The sequence below is a fragment of the Aethalodelphis obliquidens genome, unplaced genomic scaffold (assembly GCF_003676395.1).
Source record: "Aethalodelphis obliquidens isolate GAN/ISIS:26980383/991018 unplaced genomic scaffold, ASM367639v1 scaffold59, whole genome shotgun sequence".
In the NCBI taxonomy this organism is placed as follows: Eukaryota; Metazoa; Chordata; class Mammalia; order Artiodactyla; family Delphinidae; genus Aethalodelphis; species Aethalodelphis obliquidens.
This window is the reverse complement of record NW_020838003.1, coordinates 6,460,187-6,488,163: the sequence shown is the minus strand read 5'-3', so window position 1 is coordinate 6,488,163 and position 27,977 is coordinate 6,460,187. Positions and strand designations below refer to the sequence as shown.

Genomic DNA, 27,977 nt, shown 5'->3' with positions numbered 1-27,977 from the left:
AATTTCTGATTTCCAAACTTATTAATGGCACTCATTTCAGCCAAAAATTATTGAATGCTTACTATGTGCCAGATACTCTGTGGAGCCTGACTCTCCACTGCTGACAGCTCTTCCTCTGAAGAACTTCATTGGCGTAAGGGGCAGAGTCAGAGTGATGGACTGTTTCCTGAGGTCGGGAGAACCGCCACTGTTGACTGCTCTCTGATGGTGGCAGGCGTGTGGGTCTGGCCTCTTAACTTGCTGAGGACAGCAACTGCATTTGGAACCTCTTTTCATGTCCTCTCACAGGGCTTTGAAAAATGCTGATCACTTAGCAAGCATCCTCTCATCTTGTTTAATAACTGGTCCCTACTATGTGCCATCAATGTGGTGGCTCTTTTGGGATGGACCTACAAGTGTGGGAGAACCCTCGGTCCATGTCCTTAAGTTTATACCCTACTCCTTACTGAATGGTGTAAGAGATATGAAAAGAACAGTAACCCTTAATTGTACCTACCTGGGATCTTTGACTTACTTCATTTATAGATCACTTTTATTTTTTATTTATTTTTAATTTTTTTTAAAAATTTTTAATTATTTTTTTATACAGCAGGTTCTTATTAGTCATCAATTTTATACACATCAGTGTATACATGTCAATCCCAATCGCCCAATTCAGCACACCCCCACCCCCACCCCCCACCACTTTCCCCCCTTGGTGTCCATACGTTAGTTCTCTACATCTGTGTCTCAATTCCTGCCCTGCAAACCGGTTCATCTGTACTATTTTTCTAGGCTCCACATATATGCGTTAGTATACGATATTTGTTTTTCTCTTTCTGACTTACTTCACTCTGTATGACAGTCTCTAGATCCATCCACGTCTCAACAAATGACCCAATTTCGTTCCTTTTTATGGCTGAGTAATGTTCCATTGTATATATGTACCACATCTTCTTTATCCATTCGTCTGTCGATGGGCATTTAGGTTGCTTCCATGACCTGGCTATTGTAAATAGTGCTGCAATGAACATTGGGGTGCATGTGTCTTTTTGAATTATGGTTTTCTCTGGGTATATGCCGGTAGTGGGATGGCTGGATCATATGGTAATTCTATTTTTAGTTTTTTAAGGAAACTCCATACTGTTCTCCATAGTGGCTGTATCAATTTACGTTCCCACCAACAATGCAAGAGGGTTCCCTTTTCTCCACACCCTCTCCAATATAGATCACTTTTATATATCTGATGTGTCAATGACCTTGTCAAGTGGATTAAGTGGACTTGGTATTTTGTAGATAGGAAACTGAGACTCAGTAGGTTAAGTGAACTCGTAACATCGTGTAGTTAAAAACAGACAGAATCAAGGTTTGTAAACAGGTTGTCTGAGTTATCAGCCTAGTTCTCTACAGAATCAAGGTTTGTAAACAGGTTGTCTGAGTTATCAGCCTAGTTCTCTTTCTACTACACCATATTACCTTTCCTTATATGTAAGAATAAAAAGATTGTGTGTGTACTCTGTGTACCTGCTTATTTGTTTATTTTATACCAAATGCCATGCAGGGACCTGAAGAAATTTGATAGAGTTGGAGTAACAGAGAGAAACGCCAGGTCTCTCCCTCCGCAAACAGACCTACCATGTGGTTGACACTGGTGAATGGCGTGTTGTCAGTGATGGTCTCAAAGGGAGACCGGGCCCCGTTGCCATCAGTGGGGGTGGCCACTTCCCAGCTGAACTGCACGGACGTCTGGTTGATGCCAGCCTCATTGCAGCGCTCCTTCATGATGGCATACTTGGGGAAATGGGGGTCGCAGGGGGTGACACAGACCAGCGGGTAGCCCGGGGAGGGGGATTTCTTGACTCCCTCCTTGGTAACCTCTTCCACATGGTCATAGTCAGCAAGTGTGACAACCTGCAAAGGAGCAACAAAGCTTCAGCCCGGGGTGGGTATCGGGAAGGTCAGAGAACCAAGGCTCCCTTCCCCAGAGATTCAGGAGATCACTTAACTCCTAGGGATTCTTTAAAATATAGCAGAAGTTTTAACAGTGCTTGGCCAGGCGTCCCTAAAAGATACTGCAGATCTTTAATGGTGGAGAACATCTTCCTCCCCCGTGAGCTAAAAGCTTTATTATCTTATTGGTCTCCTTCCTAATTCAGAGCCCTATCACTCGTGTGAAAAATACTCTCCCCTCCCCCCATACACAGTAACTAAAACTATATCATAAACGGCAGTTACTAGTTTAAAGTTGCATTAAATTGTTAATGGATGCCGTAGCACATTTGGCATAACAGGAGTAAATAAAGGTAGTATATTTCTTCCATGGTCAAAGAAGAGACACGTTTTGAAATGATCCTTTTACTCTATGAGACTAGTCGAGGGAGGTTATAAGACTTATTAAGACTAGCTCATTATCATTGTTAAATTCTTGGCAACCTCTATGCATTTTCCTCTTAACTGTGAAGTCGGTGCGTTCATTCTGTTCATCCCCAAACTGGGAAACATGGTGGTACATTTCTGCAGATACTTAATTCTATGTGTGTGGCGAGTATGTAGGATAATAGATGTGGGGTAATATTCCTTTTTTACTCTTCTAGGTTCCACCAAAGAAATGAGAAGATCAACTGTATTGCACCTTCTGTCTTTATCAGACTAAGGTCTCAGTATGGTTTGGTCTCACTCTTATGTCAAAACAAGGTTTCTCATCCTTGGCACCACTGACATTTGAGCCAGATAATTCCTTGCTGTTGGCGTTGTCCTGTGTATTGTAGGATGTTTAGCAGCTTCCCTGACTTCCACCCACTAGATGCTAATAGCACCTAGTGTGACAGTCATGACAACCACAGATGTCACCAGACATTGCCAAGTGTTCCCCAGAGGTGATGGGAGTGAGGGATTTGGGGGAAAGGACAAGAGCCCTCGCTCTTGGTTGAAAATCACTGTGTTACGGGAGGGGGAAGGGTAAGCTGGGATGAAGTGAGGGAGTGGCATGGACTTATATACACTACCAAGTGTAAAATAGATAGCTAGTGGGAAGCAGCCACATAGCACAGGGAGATCAGCACGGTGCTTTGTGACCGCCTGGAGGGGTGGGATAGGGAGGGTGGGAGGGAGACGCAAGAGGGAGGAGATATGGGGATATATGTATAAGTACAGCTGATTCACTATGTTACAGCAGAAACTAACACACCATTGTAAAGCAATTATACTCTAATAAAGATGTTAAACAAAAAAAAAGAAAAGAAAATCACTGTGTTAGAAAAATGAAGATGTGCAGCATTGGAAGTCCTGCTTCTCTCAAGTTCTTATCTAATTACTAGGACATAAGCAACGATCCTTTGGGTTGAGAGACTCACAATGGGCGGCGCTGGCAGGATGAGGCTCCCTGACACCTCCTGGTCTAGAATCGTCACTGTGGCAGTGGTCACATCACCAAGAACAGCTTCCACTGGGTCATCCGGGCCAAGGACTAGAGAGAACGATTCATGCCACTCCCGGTCTTCATTGGACAGGATCTCAACTTTAAAGAAGATATGATCCACACCTTCGCCAAGGACAGAACAAAGAGGGCAAAGGTCCTCATGAGCGACCCACTTAAGACAGTGCAGGTTGGCACTGCTGAGGCTTTATGTTGAAATACGCCCTTTCCTTTCAGAGGTTTCCTATCAATGTAGTGGCTGCTTATCACGTTAGCCCCATCTCAAGCGAGGAATCTGTTTTCTTGGTCAAATTCCACCTGTGGTGGAGGCTCAGTACCGCAGATTTACTATGCAACGCCATATGAGGATTAATGGCCCCTGCCTGACACTAGCTGGTGGTAATAAAAATCTATGATTCCAAATACGCTCCAGCCTGGCTATGAGGTTTTTTGCCTAACTTTTCTTTCCCCTTTACATGTAGGCATGAGCTCCTGTGCGGCAGAGTGCTTGTACACCATCCTTCAAAGCTGTCTCCTGGGGACCGATAGCTCAAGGGCTACCTACCAGGCCATTTCTGCAAAGACAATAATGTGAAGGTTTGGCAGCCTGGAATGGGGAGGGTTAGAGCTTAGAAACCCCCTTCCTTTTCTGTAAAGTGATTCTGGGAAGGTGCAGATATCTCGGGCAGTAGTCAAGGTGCCCTTCTTCCTCTCCTATAGACATCTGGGCTAGGTTACTTCTAAGACCTGCCTTTCCCCCAGATGCTTATGCAGAAAAGGAAAAAGCTAACACACTTGGAAGAGAGGTCCTTGTGAGGATGTGGAGGAAGGGCACCTACCTTCCCTGTAAACATGAACCAGACGCACAGGGATGGAGCCGAAAGCCCTCTGAAGCTCCAGTGGGTGACAGGGACATACAGAGACCGCCCCCCTCCATTTCCAAGGGAGTCATTTTCTCCCTCCACTTGCTAAGACACCTCTGAAAAGGCCTTCTATCACTTTTGCCCACTTCTGGCTACATCACACATGGTGGCAGGCTCTATAACAGCCTTTTCACCTTATACTGCTCCATAAAGTTCTGGGAAAAAGCCAAGCATACAATTCAACTCCTCCTCTGTCTCATTCCTTCCATTAAATAAATATATCAGACAGTTAAACAGCTGGTTGTGACCTGAATCCCATCCTTCTTCCCTGACTCATCTTCATAGCATCTCCTAGTAGATGTCAAACCACTTGAGCATGGAGACTGTGCCTTCTGGGTTTAGTAATCCCCTAGGGGCCCAGCACAGTGGTTTGTACCAATGTTTGCTGAATGACAAACATTCAAAAATATACAAAAAATCATGTATATTTTAAAAAAATCAAGTGCCCTCCTTGCTCAACCAAATCATAGGCTAATGACAGCAGCAACAAAAAATCCTTTTGAATGAGCCAAAATGCCTAGGATGTTCTGAAGTGAAGCATTTCTTTGGCCTTTTTCTTTCTTTACCATGCCATTTATACTAATTAGAAAATTTAAAGACTCCCACAATCTCAAATGTGTGCTTAATAAGTACTTCACGCTGTTGGAAATACTGTTTCTCTCTTTCATTTTTCTGCTCGTTCCTTTCTTCAAATATAAGATATCTGCCTCTCTCTTAAGTAAAACCTACAGATTGGGATTGGCATTCAATTACCAGGACTGAACTTTAAGATTCGGCTTTTTGGGTAATAATCCACACCAGACTGGGCCGACCCGTCCCGTGTGCTACAGCGAATCTTGGACGTCCTGTTCTGATCCCCTCTGCGGATCACCTTGATGTTCAGAATGGCTGTGGCATCTGGCCCTGAGGGTTCCCGGACTTGGTATGCAGCTTCTTCAAACTCAATGGTGGGAGCTTAAGGAAACAAGGTTAGGAAAACAAGAGCAAGTTGGAAAAGTGACAAAGAATTCCACCTCCCAGGAAAACACCTTCTAATGACAAGAGGGAATTTTTCACATTAGTTAACAATACAAAGGCAAAATAGCTTGCAGTCAATAAAAATCAATCAGTATTTACCCCTAAGCAATACTTTGGAAAAAGGGATTTATCTGTGATTCTGCAGGAGTTGTTTCTCACATATTTCTTATTAAAAACAATATAGTGGAAGAAATATTTTTAAGCAGTTTGAAATGCATGATGTCCAAGTTTCCATCTAGGCATTATAGCTCACAGCATGTTTTTAAATCTGCACAATCTATCAAGGGACAGAGACACAGTTAAGCCCTTGATAAATATCTATTGACTGATTCTATGAACCAACTCCTTTTCATTTATATACTGCTTAAATGTACCAAATCTCTGATCTTTTTTTTTTTTTTTTGCGGTCCGCGGGCCTCTCACTGTTGTGGCCTCTCCCGTTGTGGAGCACAGGCTCCGGACACGCAGGCTCAGCGGCCATGGCTCACGGGCCCAGCCGCTCCACGGCATGTGGGATCTTCCTGGACCGGGGCACGAACCCGTGTCCCCTGCATCGGCAGGCGGACTCTCAACCACTGCGCCACCAGGGAAGCCCATCTCTAATCTTTTGGATCCTCCCTCCCAGTGCTCTCAGCTCCCCAACGCTTGGCTTTTCCTAACTTCTCACAGGTTATTTAGTTAAGGATGAGTAGTTATAGTGACCAGCTACAACAATAATTCAGGAACACAAGATTTCCTAACACAATCTGATTTGAGGTACTATCCTCATTGCTATGGAACGATTAATCGTTGATTTCTTAAAAAAATTCAAATTATGCCTTCTTTTGTATTATATTCTCATGAGGAAGGGCAACGTGGTAGTGGTGGAGAGAGTGGGATAAGAAGATGGAAAAATTGGGAGCAATTACAAATCTTATACCACTTAAAATATAGACTCTTTCAGAAATTTCTGAAGTCTCTATGTTCACTTCCCTCTTTCTCTCTCAGAAAATCAGTTCTTCCTAATTGTAGAAGATATGCTTCATTTTAGACTTCATAGTTGTTACCGTGTGCACTCTTTGAAAATGAGGTATGTCACTGTAACACAGTGTGAACTTGTTACTTCTCTGAGCTTCAGTCACTGGGTTTTCTGTGTGAACAGGAGAGGTTCACTTTTTCTGTGTGAACAGGAGAGGTTCACTTTTTCTGTGTGAACAGGAGAGGTTCAGGATTTGAACCTGAGTCTCCTTGGGTAAAGGGCTAATTCAACTTCAAGGCTGGCTTTTTTGCTTTTTTCCCAATGTCCAAGTTAGTCCCTATTTTAATATTAGAAACCCTAAGAGTCTCACTGAGTCTTGCGTAGATTCTAGAATCTGATAAAATAAGGTTCTACATGCACTTTTGTTGCTTACAGCTGTGTAACTAAGAACGTAAATTATATAACTGTGCTGAGGTTCAATTTCTTTACCTATAATATAGGGATAATAACACCTACCTCAAGGGGCTACTGTCAGAATGAAATGAAATGAAATCGTATTATATGCTTAGAATGGTTCTTAGTATACAGTCAATATTCAATAAAAACAGCTGTTACTATTTGTAGTTTTATTGTCCATTTATTAAAATACCTATTTTAATAAAACAATTATGTCCCTATTTGAAACAGATTTTGTTTTCTTTGGTGCCTGGGTCACTCTTTGCTGACACCTGACTAAAGAATTTAAGTTTTTTTAGGTTAGTAGGCCAAATCAATTAGAGAGAAGAAAACTGAGAAATTAGACTTTTCCAGAAAGGTGGCAGCGTTTTAAATCAGTTCATTGGATTCAACTGATTCTGACTGTATTTCCAATCCTGCTCTTAAATTGCAGTGACTTAAACATTTTTATTCTCTGTCTGTCTTAGCATCTCTGTCCTAGCGTTTAACCATACTTGCTCCCTATCTCTTGGTGATGTGGTAGAGAACAATGTGATTTAAAATACTGGAGCTCTGTAGACGATGATAATTTGCTGCCAATATTTTATATAGATACTCTAAGACTGTTATCAGTAGACACTTTTATAGTGCTTTCATTTTTCAAAACACCTATAATTATGTTATTGGTAAAACATCAGTTCATGTCCCATCAACCTAAGAGTAACTAAAGGCAATTTCTTCCATTACCATCTTCATCATTGGATATGGTGATGGTGGCCATGTTATTCTTTCCAACTCTGGCTCCACTCCAGTGGTTCCCAAGAGGATGGCCAAGGTAGACCCTGAACTGTTCCTCAGGCTCAAACATGGAGTCATCGTGGATATAGACAGTACAGTTCTTCATCTAGAGCCAAGGGCACAAGAAAGAGTAAAATTTGCAATGAGATATCAATAATTTGCTTGGTTTTCCCTAGAAAATGATTTTCCTTCTTTGTAGCATCAAAAAGTCAACACAGATTCCAAAATATCCCGTTTCATTTATAAAATAGAATGTTTAACAGTTCATGCCTGAGTGGACCTACCTATACGTGGAGACTTGTATTAAACATTCCAAACGATTTTGAATTATTGGTCATACGTTATGAAAAACAACAAAATGAATCACTAAAAAGCATCTGTAGAACATCTGTGTGCTTTCCCACATTTTGCCTGGGCTCATCTGTACCTTTGTACATATTATGTTGGTAGATTTCTGATGGTGAGGGTTTAACATATGGATTAGACTTCCTGGAGAGTTGAATGATATTCCTTTTCCTTTGTGAAAATTGAAGAATCTTATAAGGAACTCAGAAAGCCTTCCTGTTAGGCTAAAGACACCTTTAAAAGCTACAGAACTCTCAAATGTGTTGCCGAATGGTGGCTAATCTGAAAACTGAGAACTGAATGTCTGAGAACACAATCTAAATCCCTGTTGGATGAAAAGAACTCAAGCGCTTCCCAAACTGAATATTCTCTACTGAGAACTTGTCTTCTTGGCAAAACATAAAATAAGGTCACAACATTTTATTTATTTATTTATTTTTTGCGGTACGCGGGCCTCTCACCGTTGTGGCCTCTCCCGCCGCGGAGCATAGGCTCCAGACGTGCAGGCTCAGCGGCCATGGCTCACAGGCCCAGCTGCTCCGTGGCATGTGGGATCCTCCCGGACCGGGGTACGAACCCATGTCCCCTGCGTTGGCAGGCGGACTCTCAATCACTGTGCCACCAGGGAAGCCCTAAGCAGTATTTTCTTTATAATTTTATTTAACTACAAACTGCCTCTTGGATAGGCAGAGAATCCTCTTCTGAACTTAAAACAAATACAGACATGCAGACTCAAAGCTGAAGATTGTATTTATAGTATTTATATGTGTTTTAAACACGTATTTCAACCTGTCAACAGTAAAATTCCCATAAAATACATAACTAAGACAGGGCTTTTATGAGTCATGAAGGTGTGAAAGACTTGAGAGTCTCAAATAAGGACGCTATCGATTTTTTATTTTTATTTTTTTGGCGGTAAAGAATGGAGGGAGAATCTCGGGTGACCTGGGATGTGTAAAGTCTTTTTATGCTAAACTTCAAAAGAACTAATCATAAGGCAAAAATTTCACATGTTTGCTTATATCAAAACAAAGATTTCTGTTCAAGTAAGAACACCAAGGGCAAAGGTAATAGATGAGTGACAGAGAAAGGCACTATGTTTATGATATCTAAAACATCTAAACACTGGCAAGGATTAATGTTACTATTTAGGATTATTAATATTAAGATCAATATTTAGAATATACAAGAAGCACTGCAAATCAGTAAGAAAATGACAGCAATATAATAAAATAAGGAACAAAGGATAAAAATAATAGATTTTCATAAGAGAAACTCAATGAACTAACAAGCATATTATATAGTATTAGAGAAATGCAAATTAAAATGAGATACAACTTTATACATACCAGATTAGTAAACATTAAAAGATGAGTAATTGAAAAAGTGTTGAAGAGTATGTAGGGTTTTAGCAACACTCATGTACTGCTAGTGACACTTTGGAAAGTATTCTGATATTATTTTTTCAAATTAAGTACTTTCATGCCCTGTGGTCCAGAAATTTTGCTGCTGAGTTTTTATCCAAAGAAATCCCCACTCGGGTGTGTAAGTGGACATATAAGAGGATTTGCACTGCAGCACTGTCCGTGGTGGCAGCATGATAGGAGGTGACCGGGCACTAAAACCGAGGGTCTTCACTGTCTATTGCTGAGAGTGAATGGGTAAAAGGTAGTAAATGCCCATCATGAAATGCTAGGCAACAGTTTGAAGCAACAGATTAGATAGACACATAAATGACACGCACAGGTACTAAAACATATTGCTGAGTAAACGCAGAAAACATTCGAAAAAGTATAACACAGTAGCAGTTTTAGAAATAAAAATTATATACATAAAGAACCAGACACTTCTTAAGAACAAATAGAAAATAAGAGAGATACACATTAAGTACAATCGATTGATTACCTCTGAGGTGGGGAAGGGAATGTGGCTGCAGAGTAGGGGTAAAAGGAAATGAGTAAATCAACAAAATAAAGAGAAGGGCCTTGAACTGACCAGTGGGGACTGCATGCCTTGAAACAAGGGGTTCAACTGACTCAATCATCTGAAACTGAGATCCAGTAATGGAGAAATATGATTCTCATTCAATAGATGCTTTGGATATACACACTGAGGTTGCAAGCTTTGAGTCTGATGCAGCCACACTTAGTGACTGGAGTTTCTCAGGAGTTCTTGTGTCCGTATGTATCATTTTTCATTATATTGCCAAGAGAGTACTCCACTGTCTTGAATGTGCTCAACTGAACAGGTGTTCAGTCCTGTACTATTGGTCCTATGCCAGAACGTGTGTTGCCCTGGAACAGGGGCCCAGGTATTAGAGAACTGTCTCCTCCTTCTCCAGATAACATTAGTGGAGTGTGTTCATCTCCCATGTGGGTTCAAATTAAGAGGAGTCCCCAGTCATTTGATTCTGCTAAATTCCCAAAATGTTCTACATCATCTAAATATCCCAGCTCAGCCAATGACATAGGTATTTGGTCATAAATGGGAGACAAAGAAGACAACCACATAGAAGAGATGACATTATTAAAAGAATGAACGGTTAATTAGAAACTTCCTAGGATGTTCAGAATTTGTCTAAATTACTTCACTATGGACAAATAAAAGCATCAGGGAAGGAGGGAATCCCATTCTTCAGCCACCAGGAATCCACTTACTTTCTCCCCTTTGAGAAATGTAATCCGTGAAGAGTCTGTGTTTCTTCTGTCCTCAAAGTCCTCCATGACCTGAGCTGAATGGCCCTGAGTATAGCACCTTACTGAAGACTCGTAGCTCAGGTCCCCACTCCGCATGATGGGTACGTGTAGGACACCCTCCTTCTCCTTCACTAGGAGCAAATCCTTGGCAAACTGCATGCTGGGCACTGGGTGAGCAGAAGGAAAGACGGAGGCATCGTTAGTGGGATGCTGAGGGAGCTGGCTGCCACTTGGCAGGACTGGCAGCCAGTTGGCAGGACGGCTCCACTAAGGGCCACCAGAGGCCGATAAACTACAAGCAGTCAGCAGATTTCAAGGCCTGGCTGCTACTCTCAGGACAAGGGAACTGCTTCCGCTGTGAGTATAGTTCCAGCAAAACAGAACAAATCAAGTTTGCACCAGTTTCTGCTCAGCTTCTTTCTTACAACAGTCACCATCTCAAATACAGACAGGCGATGCAAATAAAGAAATGGGCCACGTGGAAAATCCTGATAGAGACCTGAAGACCCAGAAAAGTTCATGTTCCTTCTAAGGCTACCAAAAGGAAAACAGCAGTGCAAGGCTGATGAGAAGTGGCCACTCACGTTGGCCCTGGGCCAGGAAGACAAAAGGGAAGAGCAGGGACATCGGTAAAGAGGAAGGAGCAGGTCATGTTTAAAGGGGGTTTTGCCCCTCAGCTTCGTTCTTTTGTTGGCAGGTCTTCCTATTTTCAAACAAAATCAGAGATCTGCATTTTTGTGTCATAGCTCCTCAATTTTAAAATAGCAAGCAATTAAAACAGTAAAAAGAGATTCCATGCAGGCCCAAACTATTGGAGCCAAGCAAAACACATCCATAAGCTGAATTTGGCCAGTGGGCCCCAGTCTGTGACTACTGCTGTGGGGTTACCTCTCCTTTAACAACTCACATGGCCTCATCTGACTTTAGGGAAGGACCGTAGCCAAATGGTGGTTAAAAACAAGGGCTCTGGAATAAGCGCGTCTGAATTTCCATCCCAGCCCTGCTACGTATTAGCGGAATGACACAGGGCATGTTACTGAGATTTTCTGAGCCTTGGGCTTTTTTAAATACGTAAATTGGGACTGTTAATATCTAACTTGTAAAATTATTGGGAGGATTGAATGGAATGAGATTAGGTATGCATGGTGCTCAATACAGGACCTGGCAAACAGCAGGCACTCAAATTTGGGTAGAAATTATTTTATTATGGTCTGTGTTGCCCCCTATCTCCAGGCTTCTCAATATAATGGATCATGTTTCTATGTGTACAGACATATAAATAAAAATTGGAATGATTCAAGTATAAAAAAATAATAATAATGGATCAGTGTTTCTTCCTTACTTTCTACAAGGCTTTAAGTAACATTCTGCATTGAGACATGTCCCCTTTCGAGACCAACGTTTTGTTGAGTGCTGGTTATTATTTTCTTAATGGACAATACAAAGAGGTAGTCCATCCAGTCATATGTCAAATTAGTGTCTGGGGCTGCAGGAAGCTGACCTCAAAGCTATAGCCACCTATTTCCTGGCTACGTCCTGGATGTGCCCTGCCCAACCTGAAAGGAAGGAACAGAAGAGGTGAGCACCAAGCTCTCTGCAAGTCAATATGTAGAAAGCTCTCTTTGCCTCCAGCCTGTCCACTGCTCAGAACTGTTTGGCATTAGCAAATATAAAACAAATCCATTATCTGAGCTAAGCCTAACAGTTACCATTTATCACTAAAGAAAAACCCAGAAGATACCTCTAAAAAGAAGATGAGTGACTTTGGCATCAGGTCCTGCACATTACTCATTTGGGGCTCTTTCCATCCAGTGCTATTAAGAGGTGGGTGGGAATGACATGACCTTGCATGAGGACAAGAAGGAAGCTTGTTGCCAGGTAAAAAGCAACACAAGCAAGAAAGCTTTTCTACTCATGGCAGATTTTATCTAATGCTTTGGATTGATTTTTCTTGCTGGTCTGACAGGCATCAAGTTGGAGGTGAGTTAAAAGCTAAGTGGTAATGTTTGGGTTTTGTCATGTATTAATCAACCCCAGATTCCTCTTGAGATGTAAGACTCCTTTCCCTCTATTTAACATGTATTAACCTTTACTCCTATGCCTATCTGCTTAAAAAAAAAAAAAGGAAAAGAAAAGGAAAGAAAGCAGTGGGTGAACACTCCTCATGATTGCCTTCTGGGAAAAATCCCTGCTTTTAAGGAGCCCCCAGTTCAGTGGGAGACAAGCGGAGCCAATGGACAGGCAATGGGTGGGTTTGGAGACATTTATCTGCATGGGGTTATGGCATACAAAGGGCCCAGCCCGGGTCAGGCATTGTGTTAAGGGCTTCCATACACATCGTTTCTCATCCTCCTGACAACCCTGCAAGGCACTGCAGTCTCTACAGGAAGTAGGGGTGCCATGCGTGGGGTGTCATTTCTGCCTGACTGCAGAACCCCTTCGCTTTCCACATGGATGAGGTATATGAATGGGAAATGGAAACCACTCTGTGAAGGCTTATGGGCTCGCAGTGGGTATCATGCACTATTGTCAACACCTCTCTGAGAAAATCAATTTGTAGTTATCTTCTTATTTGTGTAAGTCTTGTGTTTTGAAATAGATTTCAGGACTCTGCTCTATACTACTCAGTAACCCAAGTGCTGGGCACCAGTCTTAGGCATGGAAACTGTCAACCAACACTGTTCCCCGCTAATCTTCTTAGTAACTGACAAAGTGAGTGCAGACACCAACTGCCCGGAATGCAGTGGCCTCTTTATGGGTGATGGTTAAGTCTGAGATTTAGGAAAAATCCCGGCTCTGGTTCTTTGAGTTAATGAGTAGGTGGGACACAGCTACATACATACACAGGGGTGCGGTGCAGCAGCGGCTACAAGGCCTTTCTTGCCTTGCTCAGCAGTCTTCAGGGCAACACCAAAGTCTAATTCCAGGTATCAGAGCAGAAGACAAAGGTGAAAACAGAAAATGTTCTGAGATGAGCTACTTAGATGATTTAAGCGCCTGAAATCGGCCCGGTGGAGAAAGATAAAAGGCGCTAAGGTCACTTTGAAAGGCTGGAAGCTGACTCTATAAGGATCTTGAGTGACATTAAGCATTGTTACATAGAGCGGCAGTGGTCAGCTGAAACTGCAAAATGAAAAGTCAGCATGGTAGAGCATAAAACCAGAAGGCTGGACTTGCACAGAATAGACCCGGGCTTTAACTCTCACTCCCTCACCTCCTCCCTATGTGATCTTAAATTATTTAACCTCAATTTCACAAGTTGGAGAGGATTAGAGGTAAAGTAATTAGAGATCTTTCTACCCTAGAATGTGCACATTGAAGGGATTCAACGAAAGCCACCAGTTACTGGGAAGGATAACCAACAGAGATAATTGGTGAACACTGCAATGGGTTACTGAAATAGATTTGTAGATTCCTTTCTCTGTGATAAAGATCTTGAATGAATATATGTTGCTGTAGTCTTCCTGAAAGGTGGTATTTTATTTAACATATTCATTTTCTAAGTTTGCAACCCTAATGCCCGTCAATAGAATGCAAGTATAATCTAAATGGAATCTTCTATGTTGATCAGAGTGCAATGAAGTTTGTGTGTGTTACTGGAGTCCCACTGGCAAGTGTGTCAAATTACAGGTGCATCAGGAAGAAAAGAAATTAACATGTAATAAAATCTACCACATGCCAGGTACTATGGTAGGTATTTTCACATATTTTAACTAATTTAATCCTTACAACAATCTTATCGGTATATCATTATTTATAGATGAACAAAATGAGGCTCAGTAACCTTAGCCACTGAGCAAGGAAGTGGTGGGCGGGGATTATATTTCAGGATTTCTGACTTTCCATTCACTTTCCACTTCATCAGAAGGGAATTAACTATCCTTTCATGTAAAAGAATAAGAAGCCTTTCCAAGAATAAAAAGAACAAATGAATTTCCCTTTTTCTTCTTTTTTAACTTCTTTAAGGAAAAAAAAGTCCCACATATTCTCCAACTGCACCAAATAGAACCTAGTGCAAAGAGTATGAACTTGGAGCCAAAAGTCCTAGAATGCATGCTGGTTCCTCCATTTACTAGACTTTGGGTGTATGTTTACTTCCCTGATTCTCAGTCTCCTTATCCACAAAATAGAAATAAGAGTAAAATGACGGGATTATGAGAAAATGAGATAATGTTTAATAGATGACTCTGTAAACTCTGAGGTAACATGCAACATAAAACAGTATAATTGTTATTATCTTGTTCATGGTTAAAAAGTTACCATTTTGTGAATCATAAACCTAAATATAAAACTTAGAACTACGAAACTTCCAGAAGTGAACATAGGAGAAAATCTTTGTAACCTTGGCTTAGGCAAAGATTTCTTACATACAACACCGAAAGCACAATCTGTAATAGAAATATAGATAAATGGGAGCACTTAAAAGTAAAAAACACTTGCTCTTCAAAAGATATTAAGAGAACAAAAACAAGCAACAGATTGGGATAAAATATTTGCAAAAAACCAAATCTTTGTCCAGAATCTACGGCAATGCAGTAACAGAGGAGAAAACCCAACTTAAAAAATAGGGAAAATATCTGAACAATACTCTGTCAAAAAAGATATATGGATGGCAAGTAATCACCTGAAAAGAGAGCAATGTCATTAGTCGTTCACTACACACCTACTGGAATAACTAAAAAGCCCCACAAAAACCTGATGTGGTTCTCATACAACGCTGGAGGTAATGCAAAGTAGTTACAACCATTTTGGAAAACAGGCTGGCTCTTTCTAATAATGTTAAACGAACACTTACCCATATGACCCGGCAGCCCCACTCCTAAGTATTGACTCCAGAGAAATGAAAACCTATATTCACACCAGAAACTACTCAGCAATAGAGGGAATGAACCACTCATATTTGCAATAACATGGAAGACTCTCAAATGCAGTGTTCTAAGTGAAAGAAGCGAGATTCAAGGTGCTACCTATTACATGATTCCATTTCTATGACATTCTGGAAATGGCAAAACTTCAGGGACAGAAAACAGCTCAATAGTTGCCAGAGCTTGGGATGGGGAGAGGTTGACTACAAAGGGACACGAGAGAATTCTGTAGGATGCTGGAACGGTTCAACATCTTGATTGTGGTGGTGGGTGAATTTTAACTTATGTAAGTTAGACCTCAATAAACCTAAGTCTAAAATAACATACTACTTTGGATATATGCAAATATATAACAAAAAACTGGTTAAAATAGTTGTCTTCAGGGAGGGGAGCTGGAGGGTTTGGAGCCAGGGGTAGAAGGAAGACAATTTTCATAGTATACCTTTTTTGCTGTTTGCTCTTTTTACTACATAAATGAATAGGTTATTTAAATACAAAAAATTAAAGATCGCCCTGCTGGGCTGCCAGTTCCTTCTTTGGTGACTCTGTCGTCACTGAAGAGTTTAATCATGGATTCTATATTCATCACCGGGGATGCTGACGAGGGTCCTCCTGCTTGAGGTGAAAGTTGAACTTGATCTTCTCCTCCCAACTCTAGAATCTGACAATTCCAGATTTCATCAGTTCTTCCCCAGAAGAACTGGGGAAGCCCTATCCTGGTCATCCTCTTGTTACTTAGGTCAGCTCTTCAGTGGGGACTCATATTTTTGTACAGGTACTTGTGTCTATTCATTCCTGCACATCACCCATAAGACGGCCAGTATTAGTTTCCTCAAACAAAAATCACACCACTCCTCTGCTCAGAAGCATCTGCTGCTCCCCTTTACCTACAAATTCCTGACGCTGGAACATAAGACCTCTTAGAACTTGTCTCCAACCTGTCTTTCCATTTCATTTTCTTCCATTCACCTCCTGCCAGGCTCAAAGCAAAAGTAAGCATCTCACTGTTCTCCAGATATGTGTCTTTCAAAATTTTATACCTTATGTATACTATAGCTCTCCATTTAACAAAGTTTTATTTTATTATTCATTAGATAAACTAACTCCTACCACACCTGAAGACTCTGTTTAAATATCACCTTCTCTGTGAAATCTTCTATGATTCTTGCACGCATAGTTACCGTTCAGTCCCCTCTGCCCCTACACTACTGGATTTATCACACTATTAAGTCATTTATCATAATATATTATTTTTTTTCTGTCTAAGGATCTGATACCCTAACTAGACCTTGAGCTTCTTGAAGACACAACTCAACCAGGCATACCTGGTTGTACTTCACTTTGCAGATACTATGTTTTTTACAAATTGAAGATTTGTGGCAACCCTGCCTTGAACAAATCTATCAGGGCCATTTTTCCAACCGCATTTGCTCACTTTGTGTCTCTGTGTTACAGGTTGGTAATTCTCCCAATATGTCAAACTTTTTCATTATTATTGTATCTGTTATGGTGATTGTGATCAGTGATCTTTGACATTACTACTGCAAAAAGATTATGATTTGCTGAAGGCTCAGATGATAATTAGCATTTTTTAGCAACAAAATGTTTTAAATAAGGTATGTACATTGTTTCTTAGACATAATGCTATTGCACACTTAATAGACTACAGTATAATGTAAACTTTTATATACACTGGGAAACTAACAAATTCATCTGACTTGCCTTATTGCAATGTTCACTTTAATGTGGTGGCCTGGAACTGAACCTGGAATATCTCTAAAGTATGCCATACATCGTTTTGTGCCTAGCAGATGCCAGAAACATGAATGATTGTTTCTGTCCCATATTTCTATGTAAAAGTGTGCGTGTGCATGTACTCATACACACACACACACACACACACACACACACACACACATATTTCTTGAATGAAAATGTGAATGAGTTCCAATGTCATATACATGGATGTTAAGGAAAAAATAGAAATCTGGCCTGAACCACCAGCTGGCATCCCCAATCTCTTACCGTCCTGGAATGTGTCATTAATTGCAATGACAGCCTGGAAGGGTTTGGTCAGTTCGGCCCCTTGTGCTGAGCTGAGGAAAACCACAAATGTCTCCAGCCCTTCAATCACAGGATATTGAGTGTCATCCAAGATGGTCAAGGTGCAATACTAGAAGAGAAATCAGGATGTTAACTAGACTTACTGTGGTGTTCATTTCACAATATATACAAATATTGAATCATTATGGTGTACACCTGAATCTAATAGAATGTTATATGTCAATTATACCTTTAACTTTTAAAAAATTAATTTTTTTTTCTAATTAAAAAAGAGAGGGAAAATCAAAGCAAATCTTAAAGGATGCTCACCGACCAGCACTCATTTGCCTTTGGGAGATTAGGGCAAAGGTGACAATTTGCCTTTCTTCGGTGGTCTTAAAGTAAATTTTTTAAATCCATAAAATGATCATCTCTGTATCACATGCCATAGGTGTTTTGTTTCTAGATATTTGCATCGATCTAGTGCAGTTTCTATCCTAAATCCATGGTGCTGGATATTAGATGCTGAAAATGTCACTTGGAGAGTTTGTCGAAGATCTCTCTAAGTTTGTTCTTTGTGTTTTTGAAGAACGGGAAGATCATAATATTTCGGTATTTTATAGTCCTCCAGAGAGTTTGGAGAACAGACTAAAGACAACATGATCAGACCCATCTGACCTTTGACCTCTGTATGCGCACCTGCTCAGTGACACCTGGCCCAAAGTCCACCTTCCTAGAGCTGGGAACGTAGTCAACTCCTGGAGTGGCGGAGGCTGGGTCCGAGGGCCGCGTTGCACACCAGACAGACGTGAGGGTGGAAAGGTCAGTCCCGTGGCGGATAACTGGGATCTTCACTGTGCCTGAATTGAGAGTCATACATTTCAGTGGTCAACCCGGAAGCAGAAAATGGGTGCGGTTTTCAGAACGATGTCCTCCCTCACAGCAGCGGCAGCTTCAGCCTGCTAGCTTGCCCAGTCCCCCTTCAGTGACGTTCCTGTGCTCCCTCCAAGGGAGGCTGAGAGGCGTAACCATCCCTCTTTGTACTGACATTAAGATCAAGAGCAGACCTGAAGGAGGGCCTCAGGGAGGTGGTGCTGGAGAGACAGCCCTTAGGGGAAAGTGGTTTTGTGGCTTCAAGGAGGAGACTGTTCACAGGAGAAGAACAATGGACCGAGGAGAGGTGGGTCCACTGAAAAACATCTCAAGTCTATTTAGGGAGAAGAAACTCAGAGACTAGGGCCTCAGGGACGAGCTAGAAAATAACCAGTTAAGGAAAAACCAGCTAGGGGACTCTATGGAGCCTGGAGCTGAATGTTCCTAATTAAACGTTCCTAACTGGGTGATTTTCCTATCTTATCTGAGTGGCGCACACATCATTACTTAAACCATACGTGCTTATTGCTTATCTTAGGAAGAAGCGCATCTTCTGGTCGCTGTGACAACATACGTTGTAGGGCCCTAATGATACATGACTAAATTTCTAGCTGTTTTCACAATCAAGGTCAGAGAAAAGCTACATGACAAGCCCATCAATCATATTTCTCCAGCCAATAAGCTGAGAGGTGACAAGCAGTCATGGCTGGGCATTTGGTGTACGGGAAAGGAAACGTGGTATAATAGAAAGGTCTGGGTTCTAATCCAGCTCTGTCATATTAGCCGGCCTTTGATGATTTATTTAATCTCTCTGGGACTCCATTTGCTTTTATATATAAATGAGAATGAATGGAACGCACATGGCATGGTGGCTGGCATTCAGTAAGTGTTCCAAAATATTAGTTTTTACTATCCCTCAGAATTTCACTTTCAAAGAGATGCAAGGTCTTGATCAGGGGGCTCGGATCAGCAGATACTCAGCACATCTGCTGCCTCTTTTGCAGGATGTCTGCCAGCAGCACGCAGAAGACTTTGAGATCCTTGTGGAGCCCAAAGAGGGAAGAGGCCTGGGTGGAAGAAATCTGCCCACTGTCTGCCTTGGGCTGTTATATGAACGAGAAAGTTCCATTTGTTAAGACACGGAAACTTTGCATCTATTTGTTTTGGCAGCTAGCAGTACACTAAATAATTTACCTCCATCCTCAACAGGTCACATTCCCCTCCTTCACAAGCCAAAATGCTTAGCACCACGCCCTCCCTCTGGACCACAGAGGTCAGCCAGTGAACTCTAAGCCAGATCCCTCCCTGCCATCAGTAACCAGAGCAAGACAAGTGGATGGAACTCCCTATTCTTCACTACCTTCCATTCTTGGTCTTGATGCCTAGTAGTACCTGCCTCAGACTGACAACGGTGTCACTGAGGAATGGCATTCTCATGTCCTGAGGGCATTCTCAAAACTAAGAGGAAATTGTTCAAGGAAGGGATCAGGGGATGGATGAGGGAACCCCAGAGACGCTCTCCATTACCTGCATCCTCGCTGACAGTAAAAGCCGTGTTGCCCAGGGACACAGTAGAGGCATCATTGGGACCAGTAATGAGCACCTTGGCCGACGCCACACTTCCGATGCGGGCGTTACCGGAAGCATCTGCCAGGACAATCTCAAACTCTTCTTCCTCTTCATACTCGCTGTCATCAATGAGCATGACATCGCAGGTGGACATGGTGACACCACGCCCGAATATCACACGACTCTCAGCAGACATCCCTCTAGATTTAAAATCAGAGCCCGATTCTAGAGCATACAGGCTACTTCCCATAGCTGACTTAGGGACCGTGTAGCAAATTGCAGATACAATGCTGCTTGAATCCCCTGAAATACAAATGGCAAGAAAACCAAAGCATTTGAATGAGCACTTCTCAGATTTTGAAATCTCTGGTAATTTGACAGGCTTGATCCTCTCTGACATATTCCATATTCTGTTCAAACTCTGACATGAAACCTTCCTGCTTTGCAGTTTCTTAAGCCTGTGGTATAAACCACTTGACGATCTAATATACTCCAGATACTTCACCCAACAACTTGAAATGGATTTCCTATTCTGTGAATTTTGTGCTCTGTTAATTCACAAGACTCATTGCCCACCATCTAAGACCACAGCGGGTGGAGAGATAAGAGACATATTTGGTACTTTAAGCAGCAAAGTAATTGTGTCCTGAAGGTAGTGCTATGAGCACAGTTCACTGCCTTTCTGAATAAACTTCTGCACTTTAATTCCCAGGGAGAAATAAGCTTGTTTAAAAAGAGGAAGACAAAACAAAATAAACCCCAGCTACCTGAACAAATGACTTTACTTATTAGTGTTGCCACTTCCCTGGGTGACAGCCTGTTTGGGCTTGGCTGGCTGGCCCAGAGCAATCAACGGGGCTTGCTTGTAATCCGAGGGGCATTGCCAAGGGTTGGTGCTCTCTGCAGTGTCTGTCACACTAACATGCAGTCAGCAGATGCAACAAAATACCCGACGTCATCACTTACAGTCATGTTGTGGCTCTGAATGGGGATTTAATTTCCATGTGTTTTATAGAGTCTCAATATTGCACAATCATAAATCCATCCAATCTTTGTTTTGATTTTCCACCCCTGCAGAATTGCCCTTTATTTCTCACACACAGTTTATTTCTCATCTGAGCTCTACGTGGGACACTCACGTAGGAAAACCTTTAGACACATTTTCTGTCTTCCAAGAACTAAGAGAGGAAGCCAGTTCTTACAAATTGTAACTACCCTCCTTGACCAAGGCTACTAAATATTTATGGATTGGGTGATTCATTAAAAATCCCAGGCTCATGAGTCATTTGCAGAGCCAAATATAACTAGTCTTTTGGTCCCATTTAAGAATAAATGGGAGCACTAACAACCTGAACTGAGATGAGAAGCCTTCTGATAGTACTCACTGTAGGTAGGATAGTTATTAGGATTTCTGGAGATTTAAATGAGTTAATACACATGAAATACTTCCGTGTATGAGTTAATATGGAACCTGAGCACGTGGCACAGAAAAGAGACTCAATAAATGTTAGCTATTATTATAGCTCCTTGTCACCTTTGGCACCAACAGACCTTTTCTTTCAATAGGTGCAAATAGAAAGCCAGCGCTCTCGTTGACCCGGTAGGTCTTCTTATCAAACTCTAATGTGGGCTCGTCCTCAGTGTCATTGATAATGACCTTCGCCTGGGTGAACTCCCCCAGTAGGGCATATGCTGGCATGCTGAGCTCCACAGTGAAACTCTCGACGTTCTCAAACACGTCGTCATCGTTGATGACGATGGTGCAGGACTTGGTGTCCTCTCGCTCATCAAATTGCACCTGTCACAAAGGAAACAACGAGGAGTTAAGCTGTGCCTCAGATTTCCCTGCTCCACACTCCCCAAGAGCATACGGGAAGAGAGGACCCAAGTCCAGTGGGCAAAGCACTGAATGAAACAGCTCGTTCTTCTAGCCCCTACTTCCTGCTGTATCACCTCTTCCCATTCTTCCTCCGTACGCTGGGGCTGATTTACTGTATAGGGACGTGGAGGGCAAAGCTGTCTCCCACCACGTGGTGACTGTAGAAAAACATATAGATAACTCTTTGTATTCTGTTTTATTAACTTACTTGGGATAGTACGAGTCATTTGATTACTCAGTTCCCCTTCTATTTGTGGCAAGTTTAACTGGAAAGATCTTTGAACCTGGAGTGTGCAGTTCTGGCCTCAAGTCCTGGCTCTGTTACTTCCAAGCTAGGTTAGGCTATGAAACTTTACAAACATCAGATTCCTCATCGGTTAAATAACAATAATATACCTATTTCACATACTTACTGGCGGGACTAGATGAGACAACGTATAATGAAGGCACTCAGTATACTTTAAAGCATGGAACAAATACAAGGTATTATTTATTATCATCACCATATTACTTGTATAGTCAAAATTGACATAGAATCTCAGTGTACTGAATAACGGAGTTTGAATTCAGAGAAAGTTACATTGTGAACAAGCCAGACTGAATTTTAACTTTACCATTAAATCTTTTGCCATTAAGACGTGCTAGACCCACAATGTGAATTAATTTAGGCTGGTATAAAATAGAGAAATTAATTTATATGCATACAATTGTGAACTTATATGGATTTATTCTGGTTTTACTTTGTCTTCAAAAAAAGATGAGGATAAAACCTTCAAATGGAACCAGAGCTATGGATCAGTCTGAAACTGAGTGGACAGGCAATGGACCTGGACTGCATTTTGTGTAACTGAGATAGCTAAAATGTGTAAAAATTAGTCCTAAACCTCTAGGGCCACACAAACCTGAAAAACATGGAATTTTCATCAACAGAAAATTACTATTGCACATGTAATCAACTAATCAAATTAAGTTTTATTACGCTCCACATTTTAAAATGCTCCCAACTAAATGAAACACTCATAGGTCTCTGTTTAGGTCTAGAACACACTGCCTTTTGTCTCTCCCTAAAAACCACAAGTATGTGCTCTTTTTTATTATTTTGCTAAAAGACTCCTTAGCTTATCTGATCTATTCCAATTCCTCATTTAAATTTGACATAAATTAGGAGTTTGGGATTAAAGTATACACACTACTATATATAAAATAGATAACCAACAAGGACCTACTGTATAGCACAGGGAACTATACTCAATGTCTTGTTATATATATATATATATATATATATATCTTATAACTCTACTCAATACTCAATCTGAAAAAGAATATATATATGTATATATATATATCACTTTGCTGTACACCTGAAACTAACACAACATTGTAAATCAACTACATTTCAATAAAAGTTTAAAACAATACATTTGACATGAGGCTTTAGCTTAGTCCAGCTGAAATGCCTCAAAGAGAGAGTCCACTCCTCTTTACAGAGATTTATTATGCCATAAGAATAATGAAACTACTTTGAAAAAACATTTAATAAATACCTAATAAGTACCAGGTATTGTGCAATACTTAAATCTGACACATACAGGGCATCCTGCCCTAAAGGAGTTTACTATTTATACAGTAGGTCCTTTCTCTTTTGCTTTCACTCTCTCTTTTTTTCTCTTTCATTCACACCCTGGTGCTAATTACCACTGCTGTAACATAGAGATGTGCAAACGTGTGTGTGTGTGTGTGTGTGTGTGTGTGTGCGTGTGTGTGTGTGTGTCTACCCCAGAACTCCTCTCTGCACTCTCCTACCAACCCATAAAGCTGTCAACTTATTGTCTCTAAGGCAACTCACACTCAACATGTCCAAAGCAGAGCCAGGACCACACCCTCACCAGACCTGTTCCTCCTTGGTGTCCCCCCCCAGCCAGGGACATCATCATTCATCTCTCCCTTCTGTCTCACTATCTAATCCACTGCTGAATCTTGTCAATTCTTACTGGTCTGTTGAATCCACCCACTTGTCTCCACCTTCACTTTATTTATTTATTTTTTTACTGAAGGCTAGTTGATTTACAACGTTGTGTTAGTTGCAGGTGTACAGCAAAGTGATTCAGTTATATGTACATATATATCTATTTTTTCAGATTCCTTTCCCTTATAGGTTATTACAAAATATTGATTATAGTTCCTTGTGCTATACAGTAGGTCCTTGCTGATTATCTAATTTATATATAATGTGTATAGGCTCCCATCATCTCTCATGGATCCTGTTCCAAGAACTCCCCAACTAGTCTCCCTACCCTTCAGGTAAAGGGCGGTAGAGAGGAAGGGTTAGGATACCAAAGGCTGAGTGTACAACATGGTGCCTCGGAGACTTTTCTTGATCGTGAAGCAAAATGTAAAGAATGAGAAGCTGGACAGCGGTTAAAACTGCAGTGGAGATTAGACAGACTGTGAAGAAGAAAGCACTGTGGGAAGGCAACATAGAACAGTGACTTGAGGAAGGGTGCTGATGGGCAGAGAGCTGGTGTAAAGAAGTGGGGACGTGCCACAGTTGCCGACAGCCACATCTCAGCCCTGGCTGCAGCCCACTGGCAATTCAGGAGTCAGAGGCCCCCCACACCCACCTACCTGCCCGGCATACTCCACGTAGTCCTGCTGTCCAGGCTGGGAGCTGACCCTGGAGCTGGAGCTGGCGGTGCCTTGCTCTGTGTGACACAGGACAATGGCGTACTGGTTTAGGTTCCCAGTCCTCTGCACTGTGATGCTGACTGACCCCGCTTTCTCACTGACATTGTAGCTGGAAGCATACAAAAAGGCAACCTCTGAAATTCTGAAAGGGTTGTGAAGGATCTACATGCTTAATGCCTGTCTCTTCTGGTTGGTTACTGGTGTCAGACAGTTCCGAGAAGAGGCAGTTTGGTTCCTTTAAGAAGTCAGGTTGTAACTTGAGGGAATGCATTCACCTGGGACAGTCACAGAATCAAGCGACCAAGGAAGCTGTGGATGCAGAATGATATCTGCCCCGTTTTCAGAGAGAGTTGAAAGATGGTCAGCACATAGGAGCTATGCACTCCATATTTCAGAACACAAAGAAATAATTTCTCCCAAGTGTGGTAAAGTGATTAGAATAGGTCAGTGAGTTCCTGCGGAAGAAAGCTGCTTGGAAGCCAATTAATGACTTGGTTCAGGTGGGGAGTGACTGGGCCAGATCTCCAGGAAGTGTTTAAAGGAGCCAGGGCAGTGCCAGAGGTAAGAAAATGAAAACTGGGCCAAGGTGAGAAAAGTGTCTAGGCAAATGGAGCTTTATGACAATGGGGGAGTGACAAGGTGCTATAGGCTGAAAGTGTCCCCCTCCAAATTCATATGTTGAAACCCTAATCCCATCTGTGACAATATTAGAGATGGGGCCTTTGGAGGGTGATTATGTCATTAGGGTGGAGCCCTCATGAGTGGGATTAGTGCCCTTATAAAAGAGAGCTCCATCTTCCTTCTGCCATGTGAGGTTACAGCAAGAACTCAACTCTCTATGGATCATGAAGCAGGCCCTCACTGGACACTGAATCTGCTGGCCTCCCAATCTTGGACTTCTTAGCCTCTAGGACTGTGAGAAATAACTTATTATTATAATTACTGAAAAAAGCCACAAGCAAGTGAGGCCTGAGCTGGGCTTTGTTTTTCATCACTGAGTATGGCTATTGGACTTTGGCTTGGGTTTTATTGCTGTGAGGCTTGCAGGCAAAGTGCCTCTGAGAGGTTAGTCTTCATTGCCAGCTTGGGGACCCTCCATATTGTTTATTCCATTAAACATTAGAGGGTTGTCCAGAAAACATCATCAGTTTTATTTGGTGCATTTAATTTTGAAGGAGTTACAAGTAAGAGGTAAATAACAGCAAAGTGTTTTAGATATATATATATATACACACACACACATATATACATGTATGTGTGTATATATATATATGTGTATGTGTATATATATATATTGATTCTAATTTTCCACTAATTCTCCAAGTGTGTGTAATAGTAGAATAGCCTACATCTGGGGCGCTTAAAATCAAGTTTGCATGTTTTCCTCCCAAGTCCCAATTTTCATTTAAATTATCATGAGGTTGGTTTCTTAGAATAGTGAGTCTCAAATGTAGATTTAAAGAATTATTTCCCCCACAAAAATTATAATCCTTGTTATAATCTAATCTATAAAATCAGCACCGTGCTTTACCAATTGGTGACTGACTCTCTGTTTGCCTCTTCACTCCCCAGCAGACTACAAAATCATCTTGAAGAGCTGTCTATATTAAGCTATGAATCCTTCCCTAAAGATATACGATTCTGTGAACACCAAAAGAGCTAGGGGGAGAATGGGAGCTTGAGAACAGGGAGAATGTAGACAGAGAATGTAGACAGAAGTAACTTTGTTACTGTAGGCCAGTGATTATTTTTCTGAATGCTTATTGTTTTCCCTATCAGTTCTGCTGGATTATCTTTTAAACTTGAAGACAGGAGGACAAATACTTTCAGGAGAAGAAGTAAAGCACAAGGCTTAAGGTCACTGGACTTAAATCCTGGTTTTACTGCTTATTAGTTACGTGATTTCGGATAAGTTACTTAACCTATTTCTGTCTCTGTTGCTTTGTTGTTGTGGAGGCAACAATAGTACTCATCTCATAACTGCAAGTATTAAACAAGATGACATACGTCAAGTACCTGTTACAGTGCCTTGTACATACAGTATTCAAGAAATATTTGGTGTAACTATGATTTTTATTCTTGTTATCACCCCACCATCATCATTGGATGATGAAAGCTGATCCACAGGGTGTTTCATCCTTACTTCCTCTGCTTTCCTGATTCATTTCTCAAGAATGAACACCAATCACGCTTGTACCTGTTATGTTTAAAGCTGATGAGGGACCACTGGATATGGAAGATATTGTCGCTGACCACATTGGGTTTACTGTCTCTCACCAGAAACTTAAAACTATCCATCATCTCATGGATCTTCTCCTCATGCAACACATAACGAATCAACCCCAGGTTCACGTCCTCTGTGAGAAAAAAGACACTGAATTAACCCGGGGATGTAAAGACAGCCTCACAGATTCCTACTGACACACCCAGTTTTATTCTTCTAATGGGTTATAGACAAAACATATTGTCCCAAGAACAAAAAGGGATAGTAAGTAGTGTTAAAAATAAATGTTTCTGCCGGATTTTAAAATAAGATCCTGTATAACAAAAGACCCATCTTTATGTATAGAAGTACCCTTATGCTGTTGTAAAATGAGAATCCCAGGGTTTTGGCAAAAAAGCACTTTAATAAATGTCTATGGAATGTGAAATGCAAATCTTAGAGCCAACAGAGAAGTCTTTGAGCTCGTCTGCTGTGCATATATGCTCATACCCACCCCTACTTCTTTCAAAATAAACGTTCTTTGGAAGGTATGTGCTACCAAGAAAAGCTGGGGTTGGATTAAAACAGCCCACACACAAGGCACAGATAAAATGTGGCTAGGAGAGAACAAAAGATTGAGGACAGGGAGAAAAAGGAAATATGGCACATAAATTGTAAGATGCAGTTGTACAACGACTGATCCCAATCAGGTGCATCCTCAAAAGAAGTCTAGAAGGGCTTCCCTGGTGGCGCAGTGGTTGAGAGTCTGCCTGCCGATGCAGGGGACATGGGTTCGTGCCCTGGTCTGGGAAGATCTCACATCCCGCGGAGCGGCTGGGCCCGTGAGCCATGGCCACTGGGCCTGCGCGTCCGGAGCCTGTGCCCCGCAACGGGAGAGGCCACAACAGTGAGAGGCCCGCGTACCGCAAAAAAAAAAAAAAAAAAAAAGAAGAAGTCTAGAAGACTGTGAAAAGCTTATAAGCAACTAAAATACAAAATGGTCTGCTTGAGGTGATTCCAAACAGGAAACTATTTCTGTTGAACAATCTACCCCTGTTGATTTTTTTTTCTTTGCTGAAGACTTAAAAAAAAAATCTATAACGCTTAGAGATAAAAAGTAAACCACAGGGCTTCCCTGGTGGCGCAGTGGTTGAGAGTCCACCTGCCGATGCAGGGGACGCGGGTTCGTGCCCTGGTCCAGGAAGATCCCACATGCCGTGGAGCGGCTAGGCCCGTGAGCCATGGCTGCTGAGCCCGCGTGTCCGGAGCCTGTGCTCCGCAACGGGAGAGGCCA

At 41.6% G+C, this 27,977-nt stretch overlaps 1 protein-coding gene across 9 annotated transcripts in view; it reads right to left on the bottom strand.

Moving 5' to 3' along the window:
- The window catches only part of FRAS1 (Fraser extracellular matrix complex subunit 1), a 451,240-nt gene that overhangs the window by 33,295 nt on the left and 389,968 nt on the right, over positions 1-27,977 (bottom strand). For 7 of the 9 annotated variants that reach the window (XM_027087689.1, XM_027087692.1, XM_027087691.1 and 4 more), the window contains 11 exons: positions 26,678-26,837; positions 24,421-24,589; positions 21,468-21,714; positions 19,875-20,219; positions 18,174-18,334; positions 17,457-17,604; positions 10,528-10,733; positions 7,475-7,631; positions 5,071-5,271; positions 3,333-3,520; positions 1,615-1,890 (listed from right to left, as the gene is read on the bottom strand). In XM_027087689.1, the coding sequence (XP_026943490.1) occupies positions 1,615-1,890; positions 3,333-3,520; positions 5,071-5,271; positions 7,475-7,631; positions 10,528-10,733; positions 17,457-17,604; positions 18,174-18,334; positions 19,875-20,219; positions 21,468-21,714; positions 24,421-24,589; positions 26,678-26,837 (2,258 nt within the window). Of the gene's footprint in view, positions 1-1,614; positions 1,891-3,332; positions 3,521-5,070; positions 5,272-7,474; positions 7,632-10,527; positions 10,734-17,456; positions 17,605-18,173; positions 18,335-19,874; positions 20,220-21,467; positions 21,715-24,420; positions 24,590-26,677; positions 26,838-27,977 lie in introns of those variants that run through there. The other 2 variants (XM_027087697.1, XM_027087698.1) reach the window with 2 other exon arrangements.